Source organism: Agelaius tricolor, unplaced genomic scaffold, assembly GCF_023055355.1.
Source record: "Agelaius tricolor isolate 1412-34295 unplaced genomic scaffold, bAgeTri1.0.p SCAF_36, whole genome shotgun sequence".
NCBI lineage: Eukaryota > Metazoa > Chordata > Aves > Passeriformes > Icteridae > Agelaius > Agelaius tricolor.
In genome coordinates, this window is record NW_027269296.1 from 2,025,667 (window position 1) to 2,047,604 (window position 21,938).

The 21,938-nt window shown below is 61.7% G+C and overlaps 1 protein-coding gene and 1 long non-coding RNA gene across 8 annotated transcripts in view; one reads left to right on the plus strand and one right to left on the minus strand.

The window, feature by feature from the left end:
* Positions 1-1,405: 1,405 nt before the first annotated feature.
* On the minus strand, positions 1,406-8,231 carry LOC139602915 (uncharacterized). Its single transcript, XR_011683523.1, has 2 exons — positions 4,964-8,231; positions 1,406-4,789 (listed from the first exon to the last, which is right to left on the minus strand). It is a non-coding gene; the product is annotated as an uncharacterized lncRNA (long non-coding RNA).
* A 623-nt stretch (positions 8,232-8,854) lies between these two features.
* ADGRB2 (adhesion G protein-coupled receptor B2) overlaps positions 8,855-21,938 on the plus strand; it is a 35,983-nt gene continuing 22,899 nt past the window's right edge. For 5 of the 7 annotated variants that reach the window (XM_071452980.1, XM_071452982.1, XM_071452981.1 and 2 more), the window contains exons 1-2: positions 8,855-9,205; positions 16,453-17,254. In XM_071452980.1, the coding sequence (XP_071309081.1) occupies positions 8,870-9,205; positions 16,453-17,254 (1,138 nt within the window). In that variant the 5' untranslated portion in view covers positions 8,855-8,869. Of the gene's footprint in view, positions 9,206-11,442; positions 14,310-16,452; positions 17,255-21,938 lie in introns of those variants that run through there. The other 2 variants (XM_071452986.1, XM_071452987.1) reach the window with 2 other exon arrangements.

Sequence of the window (21,938 nt, forward strand, 5' to 3'; positions counted from 1 at the left end):
TAGCAGCCCCGAGGGCACTGAGGGCACCGGGACCCGAGCCTGGCCCAGCCCTGGTGGCAGCTGGTGACAGCCCCGAGGACACCAAGGGCACTGGGACCCAAGCCTGGCCAAGCCCTGGTGACAGCCCTGAGGGCAACGAGGGCACCAGGATCCAAGCCCTGCCCAGCCCTGGTGGCAGCTGGTGACAGCCCCGGGGGCACCGAGGGCACCAAGGGCACTGAGGGCACCGGGATCTGAGCCCGGCCCAGCCCTGGTGGCAGCCCCAAGGACACTGAGGGCACCAGGACCCGAGCCTGGCCCAGCCCTGGTGGCAGCTGGTGACACCCCCGGGGGCACTGGGATCCGAGCCTGGCCCAGCCCTGGTTGCAGCCCTGAGGGCACCGAGGGCACTGGGACCCGAGCCTGGCCCAGCCCTGGTGGCACCCCCGAGGGCACCGAGGGCACGGTTGAGCCGTGGGTGCTGCTCGGTGGCACCGCCCTGCTCTGAGCTGGGCTCCCTGAGCATCCCAATCCTCTCCTGACCCCACTCCCGGTGGGCTTTGCCCCCAGTAAGAGAAAGGAAAAGATTTGGGAGAGGATGGGGACTGTGACCTGAGCACCCCAATCCTCTCCTGACCCCACTCCAGGTGGGCTTTGCCCCCAGTAAGAGAAAGGATTTGGGAGAGGATGGGGACTGTGACCTGAGCACCCCAATCCTCTCCTGACCCCACTCCCGGTGGGCTTTCCCCTATAAGAGGGCAGGATCATGGTCCCCATCTCCTCCCAGATCCCTTTCCACATCTTCAGGCCATCAAAGCCCACAAGGAGAAGATTGGGATGCTCAGGATGAGAATCCCCATTTCCTCCCAGCTCCCTTCCCTCTTCTTCCGGGGGGAAAATCCACCTGGAGTGAGGTCGGGGCTTGGATTTTTGGGATAATCCAGTGGGAATCTCCTCAAGATTCCCAGAGAATCCAGCCCAGCTGGGGAGAGGGAGAGTGACAGATCCTGCCGGGAACATTTTTTTTTTTTTGGGGAAAAAATACCCAAAATTCTTAATATTTCTAATATTTTTAATATTTCAATATTTTCAATATTTATATTTTAAATAAAAATATTGAAATAAATAATAAAATTAAAACAAGAAAATAATCTAATATTTTTATTATTTTCATTATTTTTATATGTTCATACTTTAAATATTTTTATATTTTTAATATTTTTATTTTTAATTAAAATATCGAAATAAATAATAAAATTAGAATAATAAAATATTTGTTCATTTTATCATTTCAATATTTATATACTTTCAATATTTCTACAATTTTTATTTTTAATATTTTAATATTTTAATATGTTAATATTTTAATATGTTAATATTTTAATAGTTTTATTTTTAATTAAAATATCGAAATAAATAACAAAACTAAAATAATAAAAATATTTTAATAATTTTTTAAAAAATATTTTCCAATATTTTTATTCCTGATCATCCCAGCTCCATTCCTCTCCCGCGCCAGGACACTCACTATGGATTAGCAGAGCTTCCCTATTGGAAGCAGCACCCCCTGCCCTGCAGGATGGTGACACTTGGGGACCTGGGACAACCTGGGGACACCTCCCCATCCTCTGGAGAGGCAGCAGGAGCCTAGGGAAGCAGCAGGAGGGCATTTTTGGGATGGAGCTGTGTCCCTGCAGGAGCCAGGGGAGCAGCTCCAACCTGTGCCGGGGCCGTGGAACACCTCATTTACCGGGATATTTCTTCTGCTGGAACGGGAGGAAGCAGCTGCTATCTGTACAAACAAAATTAGGCCAAAGGAGGAAAGTAATTTTGTCAAAGAAATGAGGAGATGCATGGGGGAGATGGAGAGGAGACAGATGAATAAACACAATCTACATAGGAACTGATAAAAATTCAATTTCTGCTCACACACGTCCCGGTCTCACTCACACCCTTCCTCTCCTCCTCTCCACGCGCTCCCCGGCGTTGTCTGCATCCATCTGGGATGTGGGAGGCAAACACAATGATCCTCTTCTGTCTTCAGCATGCTGGAAAATTTTTTCCTTTAATTATGGTGCTTGAATTCCCATCCAGCTCCAGCTTTCTGTCCCGCGCTCTGCCCTGCTGAGCTGGGCCAGCCTGGGAGAGGGGATGGCCCCGGCATGGGGGGGTCCTGGGGGGGTGACCCCGTTCCCACTGGGATCCCAGTACGGGGATCTGGGATTTGGGATTGGGGATGGGAGAGGTGGAAGGAATTGGTGATTCCTGGGAGTTATCCCGGCTCTCCCTGCGGATTCCTGCTGGAGCTGTGGGAGCACAAAGGGCTCTCCTGGATGGGTTTTTAGGGCATTTTGATGTGGTTTATACAAAAAACATCACCTCCAAAATCTTCATGGGCTCACTTGTGCCCCATGGTTAATCTGGAAGCCGGGATGGTGCGCTCAGAGAAGGAAAGATGTTCAGAGGGAAGGACAAACTTGGGGAGTGGGGACTCTGCTCCAATCTCTTCCTGGAGGGTTCGAGAGGCTCCAAATAGAGCTGGGAGAGGAGACAGAGGGTGTGAGGCACCCACATCCCTCCCTGCACACCCAGGTCCCTCCTGCACACCCCATTTCCCTGCACGCCCCCGTTTCCCTGCACACCCCCATGCGCGGGGGCTGAGCTGAGCTGCAGCCCCGTTTCCCTAGGAAACCAAGCAGAGCCCAAAATCCCGCAGGGAAGCGCTGGAGGGGCTCCAGGAGGAGGCTGGGAGAGCTCAGCCCCACTGTCCCAGCGCTGCTGCGGGGACACCGTGACCGTGACCGTGACAGTGACAGTGACAGTGACAGTGACCGTGACAGTGACCGTGACAGCGACAGTGACAGTGACAGTGACAGTGACAGTGTGGTGGCACTCGGGGACGTGCTGGTGGCAGACTGGGGGGGTTGGAAAGGGGCATTTGGGGCTGTCCCCACCCGTGATGACCCAGAGGAGCCCCTCCTGAGGCACAAGGATTTTGGGGGCTGTCCCTGCCACCCCGAGCCGGGGTTGCTGCTGCCACGGGGGGAATTTTGCTGGGAATGGCCCTGGGTGGGGGGGAGCAAGGAGCGCCTTGTTCTGGGATTGATCCCTGGGGACCGGAGAGGGAAGAGCCTCTCTCGAGGGTGGCAGGGTCACACCTTCACCCTCTGCTGTGCCTCCTCCTCCTCTCCTCCTCCTCCTCCTCCCCGGGCCATTCACACCCTGCCAAGCGAAGCTGCATTTACCGGGGCTGCACGCTCCGAAAGTTGCTCCTCTCCCCTGCAGGCAATTAAAGGGAAGCTATTTCTCCTCAATCAGGCGTATTTGAATATGGAAATGATTTTTAATTACTCAGAGTCAATATCATTTTATCACCCAAATGTGTTTGAACGAGGTTCGCCCGTATTTGCAGGGTGTCTAATAAGCGGAATGCAAATTCCCCCTCGCTCCTCAGGTTCTCTGTGTCCCGCTGAGCCACACGGAGGTGCTGCCCTTTGGAAATTCATTCCCAGGCTCCTGACGGGACAGGGAATCCCGGTTAACCCCTGCCCCGGTGGGAAAATCCAAGGGAAGGGACACGGGGACATCAAATCGCGGCCATCGCCCCGAACATGCCCGGGGTCAGCTCCGTGCGGAGCCGGTGACAGCTCGGCAGCCTCAGATCCCCGGCTATTGTCTGCTGATTAATTTGCTAATTATGTTCTGCTTTAATCCGAGGGCCTGGCGGCGGTGTGGAAATGTCAGGCACTTGTTTATGCCCCGGGTTGCTGGCGGCGTGACAAAGGCAGCGTCCCGCAGGTGGCACCGCGCCTCACCTGGCTCTGAGCTCTGCCTCCGCCACCTCCCACCGCCCTGGCGCTGCCCCTCTGCCTCAGTTTCCCCCACAGGAGCTGGGAATGCCTGGATCCACCCCTCTGCCCGCTCCGGGGTGGGGAGTGCTGGCACCGCAGCCTCAGTGCCAGCTGTCACCAGCGCTGTCACCAGTGCTGGGCATGTCCCCACTGCCGTGGCTTTGTGCAGGATTGGCGCTGCTCAAAGCTGGCCCTGAATGTCCCTCTGGAGCCATGGGGACATTTTAGACATTAGATTTGGGGCTATTTTAGATCCACACCCAGAGAGGATCGGGCCTGGCTGCTGTCCCTGTGCCTCTGTGGGGCTGTCACCAGTGCTGTCCCTGTCCCCACTGCCGTGGCTTTGTGCAGGATTGGCGCTGCTCAGAGCTGGCCCTGAATGTCCCCTCTGGAGCCATGGGGGGTTTGGGGCTATTTTAGATCCACACCCAGAGGGGATCGGGCCTGGCTGCTGTCCCTGTGCCTCTGTGGGGCTGTCACAGGGGGTGCAAAGGTGACCAGGGCAGCTTCCCTTGGCTCTCAGTGTCCCCATTTAGGTCTTATCCAGCTCCAGCCCTCTGGGGAGGTGCCACCTCCTCGCTAACAAGGTGACAAAGGACGCGGCTCAGCTCTTTCCCAACATCCAACCTCTGGGTTTTCCTGCTGTGCAAAACCCATCAGGTGTCGGGGTTGAGCTCCTTCCTGCCAGGCTGAGCAGCCGCTGCAGCCGGGCTTTCTGCAGCCCTCATGTTTATTAATCGCCATGAATATTTATGCAAAGTTCCTCCAGCTTCTGGAGCGGCTGCTCGAATGCAGGCATGATCTGCCGGGCTGGGCAATGAGATGGCTCCGCTGCAAAAGGGGCTGAGGGTGGCTTTGCTCCTTGCCAGGCTGCTCTGGACCAGGGAGGATCTCCCAGGAAGCAGCTGAAGGTGAAAACCCCACGGTTGTCCCACTGGTGTTGTGCTCATCTCTCAGTCCTACAGGCCCAGCAGGGAGATCAGCTCCTTATCCAGCAGGAATTCCTCCAATTTTCCTCCAATCTCTCCCCAGCATGCCCAGCCTGGCACCTCGGGTCCTTCCTGGTGCCCTGCCCTGTGCCACAGCATCACCTGGCACCGCTGGGCAAGGACCAGCCCTGATCCATCCCTGACCTACAGGCCCAGCAGGGAGATCAGCTCTTTATCCAGCAGAAATTCCTCCAATTTTCCCCCAAATCTCTCCCCAGCATGCCCAGCCTGGCCCTTCCTGCTGCCCTGCCCTGTGGCACAGCATCACCTGGCACAGATGGGCAAGGACCAGCCCTCATCCATCCCTGACTGCAAAAAGAGCCTGGGAACACCAGGATGGGGGTGCTGAGCTGAAATCCATCTCCCTGAGCACAGCAACACATCCAGAGGCCCGGGAGCCACCTGGGAAGGGCTTCTGGCCGTGCCCACAGTCTGGAACAACCACAAAGTGAAATTTATTCCATGGCTTGTCCTTCCTCTTGCTTCTCATCACCTCGCTCGTATTTCCTGGGCTTTTCTCCCTGGCCACCAGCGGGAGAAAGCTCCACGTGAAGGTCCCTGGGCAGGGCAGGTCCTTCCATCGCGGTGAGGGCTCCCATCAGAGCAGATTAAATTATCCTGCAACCCCAAACTCCCCTGTTTACGGCTGGTTTTGTTTTCCCGCTGGAGCAATTCGCCGCCGCGTTTACGGGAAGCGATTCCGACAAGCGGCTGTCGTTACCGGCTGCTCTCGGGGGCCGCGTCCCTTCCCGCTTCGCCCCTTCTTCCACCCGAGGTGGTCCCGATGAACCTTTCCGAAAAGCCACAGCTCAGGGGGGACAATCCCTGGGGATGGAGCCCAGCGGGGGCGGGATGAGCATCCCCACCCCCGCGGCCAGGAGCTCTCAACTCTTCCCCGAATCCTCACGGGGGCACAGAGCAGCTGCCACCTCGGTGACTCTCCCTGGCCCTGATTTCTGTGCCAAATGAAGGGGAAACGAGAGCTCTGTGCTGGAAGCAGCAGCGCCGGGTGCCTGGGGAGCCCCTGCCCTGCTCGGCTGTCCCGGTGTGCCCGGTCCCCGCGGCGCTGGAGGCCGCTAATGACAGCGGTGGCACCGGGGACCTCGTGGCAGCCTGGCAGGGTTGTTATGGCCCTAATGGACGGCTCTGATTCCCAGCGAGCCAGAAAGCCCCGGTGTCACCACCTCCGCGCGCTGCTCTAATTACACCCTGCGAGGAGCTCTGCTCAGCCCAGCCCCCCAGCCCCAACCCCAGCCCTTCGCACATCCCAGCAGCTCACGGCGGTGAGGAGGAGGAGGATGAAGGCTCGGAGCCTTCACACGCTGGAGGGGAAGGGTCTCCAGTGCTTTTCCAAGCTGTGCCTGCGGGGCCGGGGGGGGTGAGCACGCCCCTGGTTGGGGATTTGGTGGCAGCGGCGGCGCCGGGGGAGGTTTGCAGGGATGCAGCAGCAGCACGAGCAGCTCTGGAGAGCAGCACCCAGTTGTCCTGGTAACAGTGGGTGCCTCCCGCTCCCACAGCTCAGCCCCCCCGGAGCCGGAGCCCCCCAGCTCCTCTTTGCCCTCCCGGGGCAGAGGGGACTGGGCAGGGAGGGGGCACAGAGAGCAGGCACGGCTCCCGGGCTGGGCGGGCAGCAGCAGGGCATGGTGGCCCTGTGGGACAGGGTGACACGAGCCAGGGTGTGACACAGCTTTGGGGAAGTCCCCATGGGCATCGCATCCATCCTGCGCCACAACCTGTGTGGCATCCACTGTTGCACCCAGTATTGCATCCTGCATCCCGTACTGCATCTCATGTTGCATTCTGCAGTGCATTCCACATTGCATCCTGCATCCCACAGCAATCCCACACTGCATCCTGCATCCCACATTGCATCCTGCATCCCACACCAATCCCACATTGCATCCTGCATCCCACATTGCATCCTGCATCCCACATTGCATCCTGCATCCCACATCCTGCATCCCACACCATTCCCACACCAATCCCATGCCATGTCCTGCACTCCCTGCAGGGCAGTGGCAGCCGGTGCAGGAGATCCCTTTGGAAGTCCCCAGTGCCCTCAGCCGTGCTGGGCTGCTTGGCTGAGGGAGCAAACGCCTCGTGGGAAGCTGGGAATGGCCCGGGGAGCCGTGGGTTTGGGGTTGTTCATCCACAGAGCTGTGCTGAGCTGTATTTACAGAGCCAGGCTCGGGAATATCCTCCAGCTCCAGCGGAGCTAATGCTGCTTTTCTCCTCGGGATAAAGACCAGCCTGAAAAGCTGGTTTGCTTCCTCCCAGCCTTGACCTGCAGGGCACCAGTGCCTGCCTGGGGATGCTGGGTCAGGCACTCAGGGACTGCAGGGAAGCTCTGGGAATAGGGAATGCCAGGAAGGGAAAGAGCTGAGCTCTGGGGTGGATGAGATCCTGCACTTCCAGCAGCACCGAGCTGGATCAGAGCCGGTGCTGAGCCACAGATCCCCAGGGTGCTGCACAGTTGTCCTAGAGCTGCCTGCTGCACTTTCTACCCATGGTGTCCAGCCTGGATGGAGGGGACAGGGGACAGCTGTGAGCTGAGACAGCTGAGAGCAGCCCTGGCAGCAGCAGCAGCACTGGGCAGGATGTGTCCAGCAGAGGTGGACAGGCAGCAGAGGGAATGTGCTGCATTTCCAGCTGCGCTGCTCCCGCAGCGTGGCAGCCAGGCCCTGCCGCATCCTGCTGAGCTCCTGCTGCATGCCCGGGGCTCAGGGCCCCTGACACCCCATCCCCTGCCAGCCAGAGCTCCTGGAGAGCTGCAGTGGAGCCTCTGTGCCTCAGTCGCCCCACGGACCACCAAGATCCTCAAGTTTATCCTGCCTGTGCTTCCCCTCTGGGTGTGAAACCGCAGCTCTGCAGCCCCCCGAGGTCCTGGGGGCCCGGCAGGCTCCGTGTCACCCCCACATGTGCCACATCTGTGGTTGTGGCAGCCCCGTTTCTCAGCATTCCTGCGCCCCACACTCCCCTGCAGAACTCCCCGAGGCCTGCACACGTGTGGGGACACACACGGGACACACACGGGACACACACACAGAGCTCCACGTGCTTTGCACACGCGTGTGCAAACCCTCACCACCACGGCAGATCCCACCCAGCATTCACACCCCTCCAGCCGTGCACACATAGCCACAGCCCCCCCGTGCCTGTGCACACCCACTCCACGTGTGTGACACGGCTGGGGGGGGGTGAGGTTGGGGACACCCCCCGTGTGCGTGTGCACCGCTCCCCTCCGCCCCCCCAGAGCTGCAGCAGCAGCACCAGAACCCGGGGGTCTCCTCCCCTTGCACACACACAGCGGGGGCAGCAGAGAGGGGACAGTGAGAGGGGGTCCCCGCCGTGCCTGGTACTGTCACACCCGGTGCCCGGTGCTGTCACACACCCGGTGCCCGGTACTGTCACACACCCGGTGCCCGGTACTGTCACACCCGGTGCCCGGTGCTGTCACACACCGTGCCCGGTACTGTCACACTTGGTGCCCGGTACTGTCACACACCCGGTGCCCGGTGCTGTCACACACCCAGTGCCCGGTACTGTCACACACCCAGTGCCCGGTACTGTCACATACCCGGTGCCCGGTGCTGTCACACACCCGGTGCCCGGTACTGTCACACACCCAGTGCCCGGTACTGTCAGACACCCGGTGCCCGGTACTGTCACACACCCGGTGCCCAGTGCTGTCACACACCCGGTGCCCGGTACTGTCACACACCCGGTGCCCGGTACTGTCACACACCCGGTGCCCAGTGCTGTCACACACCCGGTGCCCGGTGCTGTCACACACCCGGTGCCCGGTACTGTCACACACCCGGTGCCCGGTGCTGTCACACACCCGGTGCCCGGTACTGTCACACACCCGGTGCCCGGTACTGTCACACACCCGGTGCCCGGTACTGTCACACACCCGGTGCCCGATGCTGTCACACACCCGGTGCCCAGTGCTGTCACACACCCGGTGCCCGGTACTGTCACACACCCGGTGCCCGGTGCTGTCACACACCCGGTGCCCGGTACTGTCACACACCGCCCCGCGCCCGGCGCATGCAGCAAGTGCCCGAGCGGCGCGCGCCGCCGCCGCCCCCGCGCCCCCCGCTCCCCCAGCCCCCCCCCTCTCCCTTCCCCTCCCCACCGCATCCGCCGCCGCCGCCGCCGCCACCGGGGCCCGGCGCGCTGCGCGCCCGCTCCCGGCCCCGCTCCCGGCCCCGCGCCCGCTCCCGGCCCCGCGCGCTGCCGCCGCCGCCGCCGCCGCGCTCCCCCGGGCGCGCCCGGGCACCGGCAGCCACCGCCGCCACCGCCGCCGCCGCCGCCGCTCGGGGATGGCCAGCCCGCTGCTCGCCGCGCCGCGCCGGGGCTACACGCGCTGCTAACGGAGCGCAGGTAAGGGCGGCCACAACCCGATATCTCCCCCCTCCCCGGTGAACCGGCACCCCCCCGTTATCGGTGAACCCCCCCCCCCCCTCCCCTCCACCTCTTCCCCGGTGCGGCGGCTCCGCTCCCCCCCCGGCGCGGCGCAGCGGGGGCGGCAGCTCGCCGGCGATGCGGGCTGCGGCGGCCGGTGCTGCCGCTTGGCAGAGCCCCGGTTCCACCGGGGGGATCCCCCCCCGGCTCTCACCCCAACCGCGGCCAACTTTGCTGCCCCGGCGGCGGCGGCGGCGGCGGCGGCGGGGCTGCGGGAACGGGAGTTGCGGCCGCGCCGCGACACCGCGGGTGCCCCGTGCCCGGTGCTCGGCGCGGGCAGCGGCATCCCCGAGGCGGCCCCGGCCCTGCCGGGAAGTTGCGCGGGGCTGCGGCGGCGCGGAGGGCTCGGCACCGGGGCTGGCCGAGAGCCGCGGCGTGCCCGGAGCTGCCGCTCCTTCCCTCGGGGCGCCGCTCCCCCGCTCTCCCGGCGCTGCGATCTCCTCCTCCCGCTCTGCCGGTCCCCCCTTCCCGGTGGTTCCCGCTTCTTCCCCCCTCTGCCGCTTCTCCCCTCGGCTCCGCCGGTTCCCCGGGGACCCCCGTGCCCCCCTCCAGGCTCCGTTTCCTCCCGCGGGGTGCCCGTTCCTCCCGTTAGAACAGTGCCCGGCTCCGACAGCCCCACGGCGGAGGGGCTGCGCGCGTGTCCGCGGGCACACGTGTGTTCCCGGGCACATGTGTGGCACCGCGGTGCGTGCTACACAGCGAGCAAGGCCACGGGTGGGTGCAGGGCTCCCTGCTGGCATCCCCGCTGTGGGCACACGCGTGGATTGTGCCAGCCTGGCCAGCGTGGGTGCTCGGGGGGGGTTTGGTCACCCCGCGCTGTCGCCCCTCGGGCAGGCCCCGGGGGCTGCGTGGGCGAAGCCCCGGCCGTGGGTGGGTGGGGGGGTTGTGGGTGGGTTCTCAGCCCTCCCCTGCGTGCCGAGGCTTTGTTCGGTGCCAGCGCGGGGCGGCTGCCGTGCCACGGCACCTGGGGCCCGTGGGCGTGCGGGAGGGCACACGTGGGCACCCGGCGTGTGCCACCGCGGGCACGTGCGGCACGCAGGTGGCAGCCGGGGCTCGGGGGGAGCCGGGGGAGACCTGCGAGCCCTGCGAGCGGTGGCACGGAGCGGTGCCAGGTGCGCCTCCCGCGTGTGCCCGCGCCGGTCACTTGTTGAGGACGGGGGAGGTTTTTGCGCAGCCGGCGCGGGGGGGACTGGCGGCAGCGCGGCGTGTGAACAACCCTTCCCTTTTCTAGGTCATGTCACTGCTGGCTGTGCCGGCTGCCGCCTGGCAGCCGGGGCCGCCGGTGACGCGGGGAGGTGGCCCCGGGGCGGCCGGGCTGTGGCGGAGCGCCCGGCCGGGGGTTCGGTGCGGGGCGCACGTGGAGCCGGTGGCACGGGGCTGGCTCTGAGCTGCGCCGCTGGGACTGTTCCCAGGGCTTGGGGACAGCTCTGTCCCTCCTTTGAAGGCCGTGGCTGAGCTGAGGGGGGTCGTGGGGAGGCACCCGGCTCCGTGGGCTCACACGGGGAGGAGCGGGGTGGCGCAGCTGTTGTCACTGTCACCGTCACTGTCACCTGGCTGCTCTCCAGCCGCCCTCGGCAGGGAGGGTCTGCTCCCCGCTCCCAGCAGGGCTCCTTGGTGATGGCACGGTGGTGGCAGTGGATGTGGAGCTGGCCGTGTGGCAGTGCCAGCCCTGCTGTGCCAGAGCACGGAGCCTGGCAGCAGCTCCTCTCCCAGGCCTGCCCAGTTGCCTGTCAGGCCTTGTCACCGGCCCCAGCTTTGATCCAAGGAGCCAGGATCCTACAAATTTGGGCTGTGCTGGAGAGAAAACGGACACGGAGCGGGCACAGCGGGATCTCACTCTCCAGCTGGGAGCCGCGTGGCACAGGGGCTACAGAGCTGGCTGGGACACGCTGCCAGCTCTTCCCAGCTCCTTCTGGTTCTTCTCCACACCTCCAAGGACCTTTGGCAGTGGAATTTTCTCCCTGGAGTCGCTCCCTGCCATGCTGGAGATGGCACTGGGGGAGAGCTCTGCCCTGGCACCGAGCTCACCGCTGTGGGATGAGATGGGATTTCCACCAGCCAGGGTGCCCCCATTGCTGCCACATCCCCACATCCCACGGGGATCTTCAGATGGGATGGGAGCTGCAGGATGGATTCCCCATTTCCTGGAGGAAGATGATGCTCCAGCCTTGCTCCAGCCCTGCGCTGCTGTGATGCCTCCACGCTTCTCCATGGGAATTTGGACTGAGGCCCTGCAAACTCATTTCCTACCACGGGCCCGTCCTCTAATGGGGACGGGGCTGGCTCAGGGCCACCTGGCTCGGTTGCCAAATGTCAGAAGCTCTACAGCTCCTCGCTGCTCACGAGGGCCATCGTGTCCCCCCTGTGCTGCTCCTGTCTGTTCCTTCTTGATGTCCTCCAAGAGCAGGATGGAGCCAGGCCCCTTCTCTCCCTGGAGCACCTTGGAGGCTCACGGTGGGGCTGGATATCATGAGATGATGGGTACAAATAAAAATCCCCTTTTGAGGTGAGAACAGATCCCGCTGCCAGCGCTGGAACTCTGAACCCCTCTTTGGAGCCTTCCCGGGTCTCCCAGCCCTCTGGAATGGAGCTGATGGAAAAGAGGGACTCACATCCCAAAGATGTGGAAGAAACTCCTTGGAAGAGGCTGTGGGAGCACCGTGGCTGCTGCAGCTGAGGGGGGGCTGTGACTCCAGGGACCCCCCAAGCCGTGCAGGGCCGGGGGGGAGGCAGCACATGCCGTTCCCTGGCTGAGCAAATCCCCAACCCCGGCGGAGATTCCTCTGTGCTGTCTCCCGGCCTTGCTTTTTGGAGTGGAGTTTTACCAACAGCAGTTAAGTAAAATAAATAAAGGGGCCTGTGCCTGCCAGTGCTCGCGAGGCCGCGCCAGGGATTGGCAGAGCGGCACCATTAATTACAGCTCGGCACCGCTGCCAGCCTGCCGGCTCCAGGAGGGGCCGTGGCAGCGCGCCGGGGAGCCAGAGGGACAAGGGAGACGTGGAATCATGGAAGGGAGGGGAAACGTGCTCCTGGATGCTGAGGGAATTGTGCCAGAGCGGGTGGAAGCAGTGGGAGATCGCTGTCCCCCGCCGGGTGTCTGTGTGTGCACATGCCTGCACACGCGTGTGCCGAGCAGGGATCCGTGTTTTCGGGGGGATTGCAGGGGAGTTTTTCCCAGGAGTGGTGCTGGTGTGTTGGTGGAGGGGCTGGGAAGGCTCAGGACACCCCATGGAGATGCTTTGGGGCAGCTTTGGAGTCCCTGGATGTCTTTGAATGCCGGGGGTTGGAGGGCGCTGGGAATTTGTGGTGCTGCCTTTGTCACTGTCACCTCTGGAGGGGCAGGGATGGCATCCCATGGGATGGAGCCCCACTGCCGGAGAGGGTGGAAGCAGCTGGGAGATCCCTGTCCCGGCTGGGTGTCTGTGTGTGCACACGCGTGTGCAAGCCTGTGCCGAGCAGGGATCCGCGTTTTCAGGCTGGAGAATGGGGTTGCAGAGGAGTTTTCCCCAGAAATGGTGCTGGTGTGTTGGTGGAGGGGCTGGGAAGGCTCGGGACACCCCGTGGAGGTGTTTTGGGGCAGCTTTGGAGTCGCTGGATGCCTTTGAACGGCTGGGGAAGATCCCAGGGATTGGAAGATGCTGGGAATTGGGAAGAGCCTGGGGATTGGAGGGCGGTGGGAATTTGTGGTGCTGCCTTTGTCACTGTCACCTCTGGAGGGGCAGGGATGGCATCGCATGGGATGGAGCCCCACAGCTCTGCTGTGCCTGTCCCTTTTGTCAGGGAACAGAGGCTGTTCCCTGCTGGATCAACCACCCAGGATGCCCCTGCCCTTCCTCACTTTTTATTCCTTTATCCTAAGCCACGCTCACGTTAGGAATTTTCCTGCATCAGGTCCTTGTTTTTTTCCCATGGATTTTATATTTTCTACAGCCTGTTAAAAGAACGGTTGGGTTAAAAACCACATCCCTCCACCCCCAAATCTCCTTTGCTCTGCCATTAATCGTTTCTCAGATTATTGATGCCGAGGGCTTTGGTGCTGCCCATTTATCACTTTTTTGCGGACTGGTCGGTTGTCCTTGGCTTTTCCTGATCACCATCTGAGCTCCTGCCGTGCCGGGATGATGGAGCTGGACGGGGATCCAGCCAAAATCCAGGCAAAACATCCTCAGGGAAACAACCTGTGTGTGCGTGGGGAGCAGTGCCGTGCCGTGGCCGGGGAGAGCCGAGCCGCGGTCGGATCCTGCTTTTCCCGGAGCGATATTCCAGCAGGGATGCAGAGAAACCTCGCTAAGAGCACGGGGGAGCCCGGGCTGTCGCTTCCTCCCGCCCGGCCGCTTTCCCAGCTCTGTGATGGCTCTTTAAAAGCTTTAATTAAAGCTTTAAACCCACCCCCTTCCCTGCGCCCGGGCGGGAACAAAGGCAGATGGAAGGGGCTGGAGCTGGCGCCTGCGGCGGGCGAGCTTGCCAGGCTGTGCCCGCCGTGCTCCGGGTGACATCGCTGTCCCCAGGGAGCACCAGCCGCCCCCAGCGGGGCGCAGGGTGGCCGCCAGCTGCCCCCAGGGACCCGGGTGCTTCATCCCGCCCGGAGCGAGGAGGTTCTGGGGGCAGCGGGGGTGATGCCAGCGCGGCCGTGCCCTGGCACCGCGGCCGGGCTGGGCTCCCCCGGGCCGGGGAGCGCAGACGGTGACGCTGCAGGGCGCCAGGTCCCCGCCGAGCTGATGGCCGGGGGTGATGGTGACCCCTGGGCAGCTCCAGCCGGGTGACTCCGCGGCACAGATGTTAAAAACCTCCTCGGCCCCCTCGCAGATCAGTGAAATATTTTCACTGCAGCAGCAGCGGCAGCAGCGGCAGCGGCGGCGGAGGCTCGGGTGCTGCAGGGAGCGGGGCCGGTGCCCAGCGAGCTCCGGCAGCTCCGGCTCAGCCCCGACCGTGGCTCCGTTCAGGCAGCCGCAGCCCGGAGGTTTTGGGGCTGGGAGGAAGCTCCTGATATCCCAGAACAGCTGGATCATGCGTGCCTGGAGAGGTGAGGCGTGGGCTGTGTCCATCCCCGAGCCTTCCAGCGGGCGGGATGGGTGGAGGATGCATGGATGGAGGGATGGATGGATGGATGGTGCTGCCGGAGCGTCGCTGCTGCTGGCCGAGGGAAGCAAGCACCATCTTGTGTCCCTGCCAGGCTGCGGGAGCCCCAGGAGCTCGCTGCAGAGCAGCAGCGTGTCCCTGCCTGACCTCCTCCTCCTCTCCCTCCTCCTCCTCCTCCTCCTCCTCCCTCCCCCCACTCCCGGCTCTCCCGGAGCAGCCGAGGGGGCCGCGACTCTCGGGGGGACCCCAGCTCCTCGGCGGCCGCTCGAGTAGCACCGGTGGGGGATGCCCCGCTCCGGCTGCAGTTGGAATTCGGGGCTTTTGGGTCTCTCCTGTTGCATTTCCTGGGGGCTCTGGCTGGAGACCAGAGGAACCGGAGGGTTTTACTCCGGGAAAGTGAGGTTTTCTTTCACCCCAGATCCCCCTGCTGGCATCGGGGGGATCCAGCCCGGTCTGCTCCTGCTGGATCCCTCCCAGCGCCTCTCCCCCGTGGCCTGGAGGGGGGAACGCCAGCCCCGAGCCCTCCCCTCGGTGCTGCAGGAGCCAGCGCCAGCCTGTTGCATGAGAATCGGGATATTTTTAGCTCTCTAATGTCCCCGGAGTGGCTCCAGCGCAGGCTCGGCCAAGTGTCCCTCCCGATGAGCCGGGGGATGCCCCAGAACCAGCACCTCGGCGAGGGATGGCTCGGGAGCAGGACTTGGTGTTTGAAGGTGTTTAAGGAGCAGGATTTGGTGTTTGAGGGTGTTTTGGGAGCATGATTTGGTGTTAGAGAGAAGTTTGGGAGCAGGATTTGCTGTTTGAGGGTGCTTAAGGAGCAGGATTTGGTATTTGAGGGTGGTTTTGGAGCAGGATTTGGTGTTAGAGAGCAGTTTGGGAGCAGGATTTGCTGTTTGAGGGTGACTCGGGAGCAGGACTTGGTGTTTGAGGGTGTTTAAGGAGCAGGATTTGCTGTTTGAGGGTGACTCGGGAGCAGGACTTGGTGTTTGAGGGCAGTTTTGGAGCAGAATTTGGTGTTTGAGGGTGTTTTGGGAGCAGGATTTGCTGTTTGAGGGCGGTTTTGGAGCAGGATTTGCTGTTTGAGGGCGGTTTTGGAGCAGGATTTGGTGTTTGAGGGCAGTTTTGGAGCAGGATTTGCTGTCTGAGGGCGGTTTTGGAGCAGGATTTGGTGTTTGAGGGCGGTTTTGGAGCAGGATTTGCTGTTTGAGGGTGAGGAAGAGCATCCCCCGTGCTGTGCCAACGCTCGGCATCCCCAGCACACGGCTGGGCGGAGACCTCAGCGATTTTGGAATCAACCTCAGCCATGGCATCTGGCCCTGTGGCCACCTCCTGGATGTCCCCTGATGTCCCCAGGGCTGTCCCTTTGCCACCACTGCCCTGGGCACGGGCTGAGTGATGCTGACACGTGCGCGGCAGCCTCGGCCTCTGTAGAGCCGTGCTCCGGGCTCACTTAATAAGGCCACGGCGTGCATTATTTTATTAATGAGGTATTAAAAAGCTGTTCATGGCCATGCTCTGCATTCCCAGAGAGGCATCCAAGAAATCTGTACTGAGCAGTGGCTGCTCACCCTGTGCTTGGTTCTTAGGACAGCTGTGGGGACACCACGCTGCTGGCGTGTCACCGTGCACCCCCAGCACGTCACCCTGAGCTGCCAGCCTGTCCCCACCGTGCTCCAGGGCACCAGGATGAGCTCCAAGGGCTTTTGTGGCCCTGTCTGAAGTTGTTTGGTGGCTCCATGCCCAGGCTGTGCTTGGCCAGGGGTGAGCTGAGGGTGGGAGGGTCATTGCAGGGGGGTCCTGCAGGGCTGGGACTCTGCTCTGGTGGTTTTGGGGTGAAATCCTCACTCTGTGCTGTGCTGTTCCCAGCCTGGGCACTCATTGGCACAGCAAGGAGTCCCCTATAACCCTGCAAGGTGGCAGACGGGGACAGGGACCAGGAGGGGACATGAATCAGGAGGGGACATGGGGTGACCGGGATGCTGCTCTCACACCGGCCGGGCTCAGGGCAGGGCACTGACCCCCAGCCCAGCTCCACAGCGGCCAAACCTCCGGGTAAGCCTCTGTCCGTGTGTCCATCTGTCCGTCTGCAGGGCAAATGCCATAGGATGACCGCTGCTGGTCCCCTCTTACTGGCTGTGATTTCGTCTGTCCTGTGGCTCACGCGGGGCTTCGACCCGGCTCCCAGCGCCTGCTCCGCCCTGGCCTCCGGCGTCCTCTACGGCTCCTTCTCCCTCAAGGACCTGTTCCCCACCATCTCCTCGGGCTGCTCCTGGACCCTGGAGAACCCCGACCCCACCAAGTACTCGCTCTACCTCCGCTTCAACCGGGAGGAGCAGGTCTGCACCCACTTCTCGCCCATGGTGCTGCCGCTCGACCACTACCTGGCCAACTACACCTGCGACCCCCGGGGCGAGGCCAGCCCCGCGCCCACCCCCCAGCACCCGGAGCAGCAACAGGAGGAGGACGAGGAGGACGAGGAAGCCGAGCTGGAGCTGTGCGAGGGCACAGGACCATTCACTTTCCTGCACTTCGACAAGAACTTCGTGCAGCTGTGCCTGGCGGCCGAGCCCGAGGCGGCCCCGCGGCTGCTGGAGCCGCAGGCGCTGGAGTTCCGCTTCGTGGAGGTGCTGCTCATCAACAACAACAACTCCAGCCAGTTCACCTGCAGCGTGCTGTGCCGCTGGCTCGAGGAGTGCCTGCAGGCTCCCGGCGCCCGCCGCTGCGGCTTCACCCACGCCGGCTGCAGCTGCCAGGCCGAGAGCCCCCCGGCCCCCCGGCGCAACGGCACCCGGCCCCCCACGCCCACCCCGCTGCCCGCCGCGCCCGACTGCTGCCCCACCGAGCTGCATCCTGCCAGTGCCAACGAGCTCGAGCTGCCCGAGGTGCCACACGGTGAGCGGGGAGCGGGGATGGGCCCCCGGTGCGGTGATGGGGGTCTCTGGGTGATGCTCGTGCTGGTGGGATGGGTGAGTTCTGCCCGTGAGGGGTCCACGGGGAATGGGCAGGGTGGGAGTTGTGCAGGGGGTGGATCCGGCTTGTGTGAGCTCTGTGGGGCTGGAATGTGCCAGATGGGGACTGGGAATGGGGCAAGGAATGGTGAAATGGGTGGATCCTGGGGCTGGAGGTGCCAGCTGGGAATTGGGAATGGTGAAATGGATGGATCCTGGGGCTGGAGGTGCCAGCTGGGAATTGGGAATGGGGCAGGGGATCTGTGCAATGGATGGATCCTGGGGCTGGAGGTGCCAGCTGGGAATTGGGAATGGGGCAAGGAATGGTGAAATGGATGGATCCTGGGGCTGGAGGTGCCGGTGGGACACTGGGAATGGGGCAGGGAATCTGTGCAATGGATGGATCCCACCCATGCACACTTCTGGGGTAGGATTGCTGCCAGCTGGATGGCATGGAGCAGGGAAATCATGCCATGGGTGGATCTTTCCCACACATACTCTGTAGGGCTGGAAGGTGCAGCTGGGTGCTCTGCATGGAGCAGGAAAACTGGTGCATGGAGCAGGGAACACATGGGATGGATGAATCCTCCTTGAGCACACTCCTTGGGGCAGGAGGGAGCTGTGCATGGAGTGGGGAACCCATGGGATGGGTGAATCCTGCCTCAGCACGCTCCCTTAGGGCTGGAAGTTTCCAGTGGGACGCTGAGCATGGAGCAGGGGATCCCTGCATGGAGCAGGGAATCCGTATGAGTTCAAATCCGTGGAGCTGCAGCTTGCTCTGCCCTTGCCACGGCCCAGCCATCGCTGGGAACGCCACGGTGACCCCACCACTGCCAGGGCTGGTGCCACGGCTGCTCTGGCACGTCCCACGCGCCTCCCTGGCCTCCCTGGCACGGGGCAGGAGCGGGAGCCAACTCGCTCTGCCCTGCTGGAGACGTGGAAAACAATTTGCAGGTAAAATGACCCTTTGCCGTGGCAAATTACCCTTGACTGCTGCAGCCCGGGCGCTTGTTATTCCAGGCAGGGTGTCACGGCCGGGCTATTAACCAGGCGGAATGAGGCCATTTGCTCGTTCCGGGATTGTGGGAACGGCTGAGGATAAAGGAGCCGGCCCCGGGATCGGCCTGGCCCTGGGGTGTGAACGTGTTCACAGGTTGAGGGAAGAGATGAGGATCTGACTCCATGTTTCAGAAGGCTTGATTGATTATTTTATGATATATATTATATTAAAACTATACTAAAAGAATAGAAGAAATGATTTCATCAGAAGGCTGGCTAAGAATAGAATAAGAAAGGATGATAACAAAAGTTCTGTCTCGGACTGTCTGTCCGAGCCAGCTGGGCTGTGATTGGCCATTGATTAGAAACAACCACATGAGACCAATACCAGCTGCACCTGTTGCATTCCACAGCAGCAGATAACCATTGGTTACATTTTGTTCCTGAGGCCTCTCAGCCTCTCAGGAGGAAAAATCCTGAAAAAAAGAGATTTTTCATAAAAGATGCCTGCGACCCTGGGGTGCTGCCCGTGCCTGCGGTGCTGAGCCCGGCGAGGCGATGAGGGGATTTTGGGACACATCTGGCCAGATGTTTTCCCTTCAGCAGCCTCAGGGTGATGCGTGGGCAGGAGCAATCCCCGGCTGGGCTGTGCGGGGTCTTTATCCGGCAGATTAGGTGGCGGGGCCGGGGGTGGGTGTAGAGATAATTTCATTGGGCTTTAGCATTTATTTCAGGAGCTAAATGTCATTATGGGCAGATCCCCCACTAAATCCCTGGTCCCTTACAGCTGCAGGGCTCTAAATCGCCTCATCCCGAGGGGAGCTGCTTGAGCTGGTTTCATTTTTCATTTTATGGGGTTTTTTTCCTGTTTTGTTTTATTTTCCCCCCTTTAAAAGCCACTCCCCGTGGGTGATTAAGAGCCCAGAGCCGGGGTCGGGTGCCAGCCCCAAGGTCAGCCTGGCTGACCCTGTGCCCGAGGAGTGACACCGGCGGTGGCTGGGGCTGCCTGTGGAGAAGGGAGATCAGGATGGGATTGGGAATTGGGATCCGTGATGGAGAAGGAGGATCCAGGATGGGATTGAGATTTAGCATCCAGGATGGGATTGGGAACTGGGATGCAAGATGGGATGGAGAAGGGGGATCCAGGATAGGATGGAGAAGGGGGATGCAGAACTGGATGGAAAAGTGGGATTCAGGATGGGATTGAGAATTGTGATCCAGGATGGGATTGAGAATTAGGATCCAGGATGAGATTGAGAATTGTGATCCAGGATGGGATTGAGAATTGTAATCCAGGATGGGATTGAGAACTGGGATGCAGGATGGGATGGAGAAGGGGGATCCAGAATGGGATTGAGATTTTGGATGCAGGATGGGATGGAGAATTGGGATCCACAATGGAGAATTGGGATCCAGGATGGGATTGAGAACCGGGATCCAGGATGGGATGGAGAATTGGGATGCTCCTCCAGGGGCCCCAGCACATCCCCAGGGGTGGCTCTGTGAGGTTGTTTCCCCCGCGCCTGGCACAGGGCGCTGGCCCTGGGGGTCTCTGCAGAGCTGGCAGGGCTCAGTGCCACATTCCGCCTCTCCGGCTGCCACGGCCGCAAACTCCGGCTCCTTCTCCAAATTACATTTGACATTCAATTAAAGGCCGGAGCGCCCGGAGGCTCAGTGTTATTGCAGTGCCAGAGCCACGGGGGTGACGCGCTGCCACGGCCGCCCCTCGTGCCACGCCGCTGCCACCGTCCCCGCCGGGTGTCACCGTGCCGAGCCGCATCACAGAGCACCCTTCATGCGGCTGGGGAGGGCCCCAGCTCCCACCTGGCCTCCCCCCAGCCCCCCGGGGTGGAGAATGGTCCCCTTTGAGGGGGATGGATGGTGGCACGCAGGGCCGGGGGCTGAATGGCGCCTGTGAGCCGAGGCTTGGCGGGCGCCCAGCGCTGATCTCAGCGGCTCCTCCGCCGCAGCGACGTGGGGCTGGCGCCCGCCCAGAGCCTCCCCACAGCCCTGACCCCGGGGTCCCTGGTGCCCACGTCATCCCCGCTCCCCCAGGGGGTTCAGGGATGAGGTTGGAGCTATGTGGGAGTTTTGTGGGGTGACTTTGGGTGTGTTCAATGCCCTGACCCAAGGTCCCTGGTGCCCACGTCATCCCCGCTCCCCCAGGGGGTTCAGGGATGAGGTTGGAGCTACGTGGGTGAGCTGGAGGTTTGTGGGGTGACTTTGGGTGTGTTGGACGCCCTGACCCTGGGGTCCCCAGTGCCTGCGTCATCCCCACTCTGCCAGAGGGGTACAGGATGAGGTTGGAGCCACATGGGTGGGCTGGAGGTTTGTGGGGTGATTTTGGGTGTGTTGGATGCCCTGACCCCGGGGTCCCCGGTGTCACCCCCACTCTGCCAGGGGGGTTCAGGATGAGGTTGGAGATACGTGGGCAGGTTGGAGTTTTGTGGGGTGATTTTGGGTGGGTTCCACACCCTGACCCTGGGGTCCCCAGTGCCCACGTCATCCCCACTCCCCCAGGGGATTCAGGGATGAGGTTGGAGCCATGTGGGTGAGCTGGAGGTTTGTGGGGTGACTTTGGGTGTGTTCAATGCCCTGACCCCGAGGTGCCCACGTCATCCCCGCTCTGCCAGGGGGGTTCGGGGTTTATGTTCAGCTCCCACCCTGCTAACCCCTTGCTGAGGGATACAAGACCTTTGGTTCCAGCCCTTCTGCCCCAGACCAGGTGTCCCCTGTCTCTGTTCCCCTCTGGGCACCTTGGTCCCGTTCCTTTTATGATACAAATCCACGCTGTATGGAGTCCCATCCTTTTGAAAGGTGCTGGGGTGCTGTGAGCTTTCAGAGCCATTGGGGATCCCTGGGGTATCCCTGGGGATGTGGGGAGGGACAGTGACAGGCTGGCAGTGCCCTACCAGCACCGTGGTGACAATCAGAGATCTGTTGCTCAGCGAGTCCGTGACGTTGGGCCCTCGTCCTTTGGGGATTTCTGTGATGTTCAAACTATCTGAAGGGCTCCATGCTCCCACCTGAGAGGAAGCAAAGCAACAGAGTGAACCCCCCCATCTCCAATTCCTCAATCCCTGCCTTGCATTCCTCACTTGCTCCCACATGGGTGGGTTGGAGTTTTGTGGGGTGACTTTGGGTGTGTTCGACCCTGCTGCTCCACGATCCAGGTGTTGTGACCCCTCTGAAGACCCCCAAAGGTGTGACCCCCCTCTTTTTGCTGTGTCGAGCCCAAGCAGCTCCAATTTTGGGTTTTCCCCCACCCCAAACCCATCCCTGCTCAGAAACCAACCCCCAGTGAGGTGCTGCTGGGACAAGGACACAGCCAGCCTGGAAATTCACCTTGAGGTCCTCAAAAAACACCCCCAATGTCCCCAAAATCCCCTCCCATCCTTGTCCCCACCAGCTGTGCTGTGGTGGGGTGCTGGGGGGACCCCAGGGCAGGGCGGGGTGTGGTGTTGGGGTTGGCTGCAGCCTCCTGGTGGTGACAGGCAAGGATTTAGTGCTCTCCGAAGGAAATTGAATTTGGTGTCTCTGTCGAACACAGCCAGGGAGAACGCCCTCGTATATCCTCGGGATTTATGGCTTTCCCCAGGCTCTTGCTGTGCCGTGTGTGATTCTGCTCT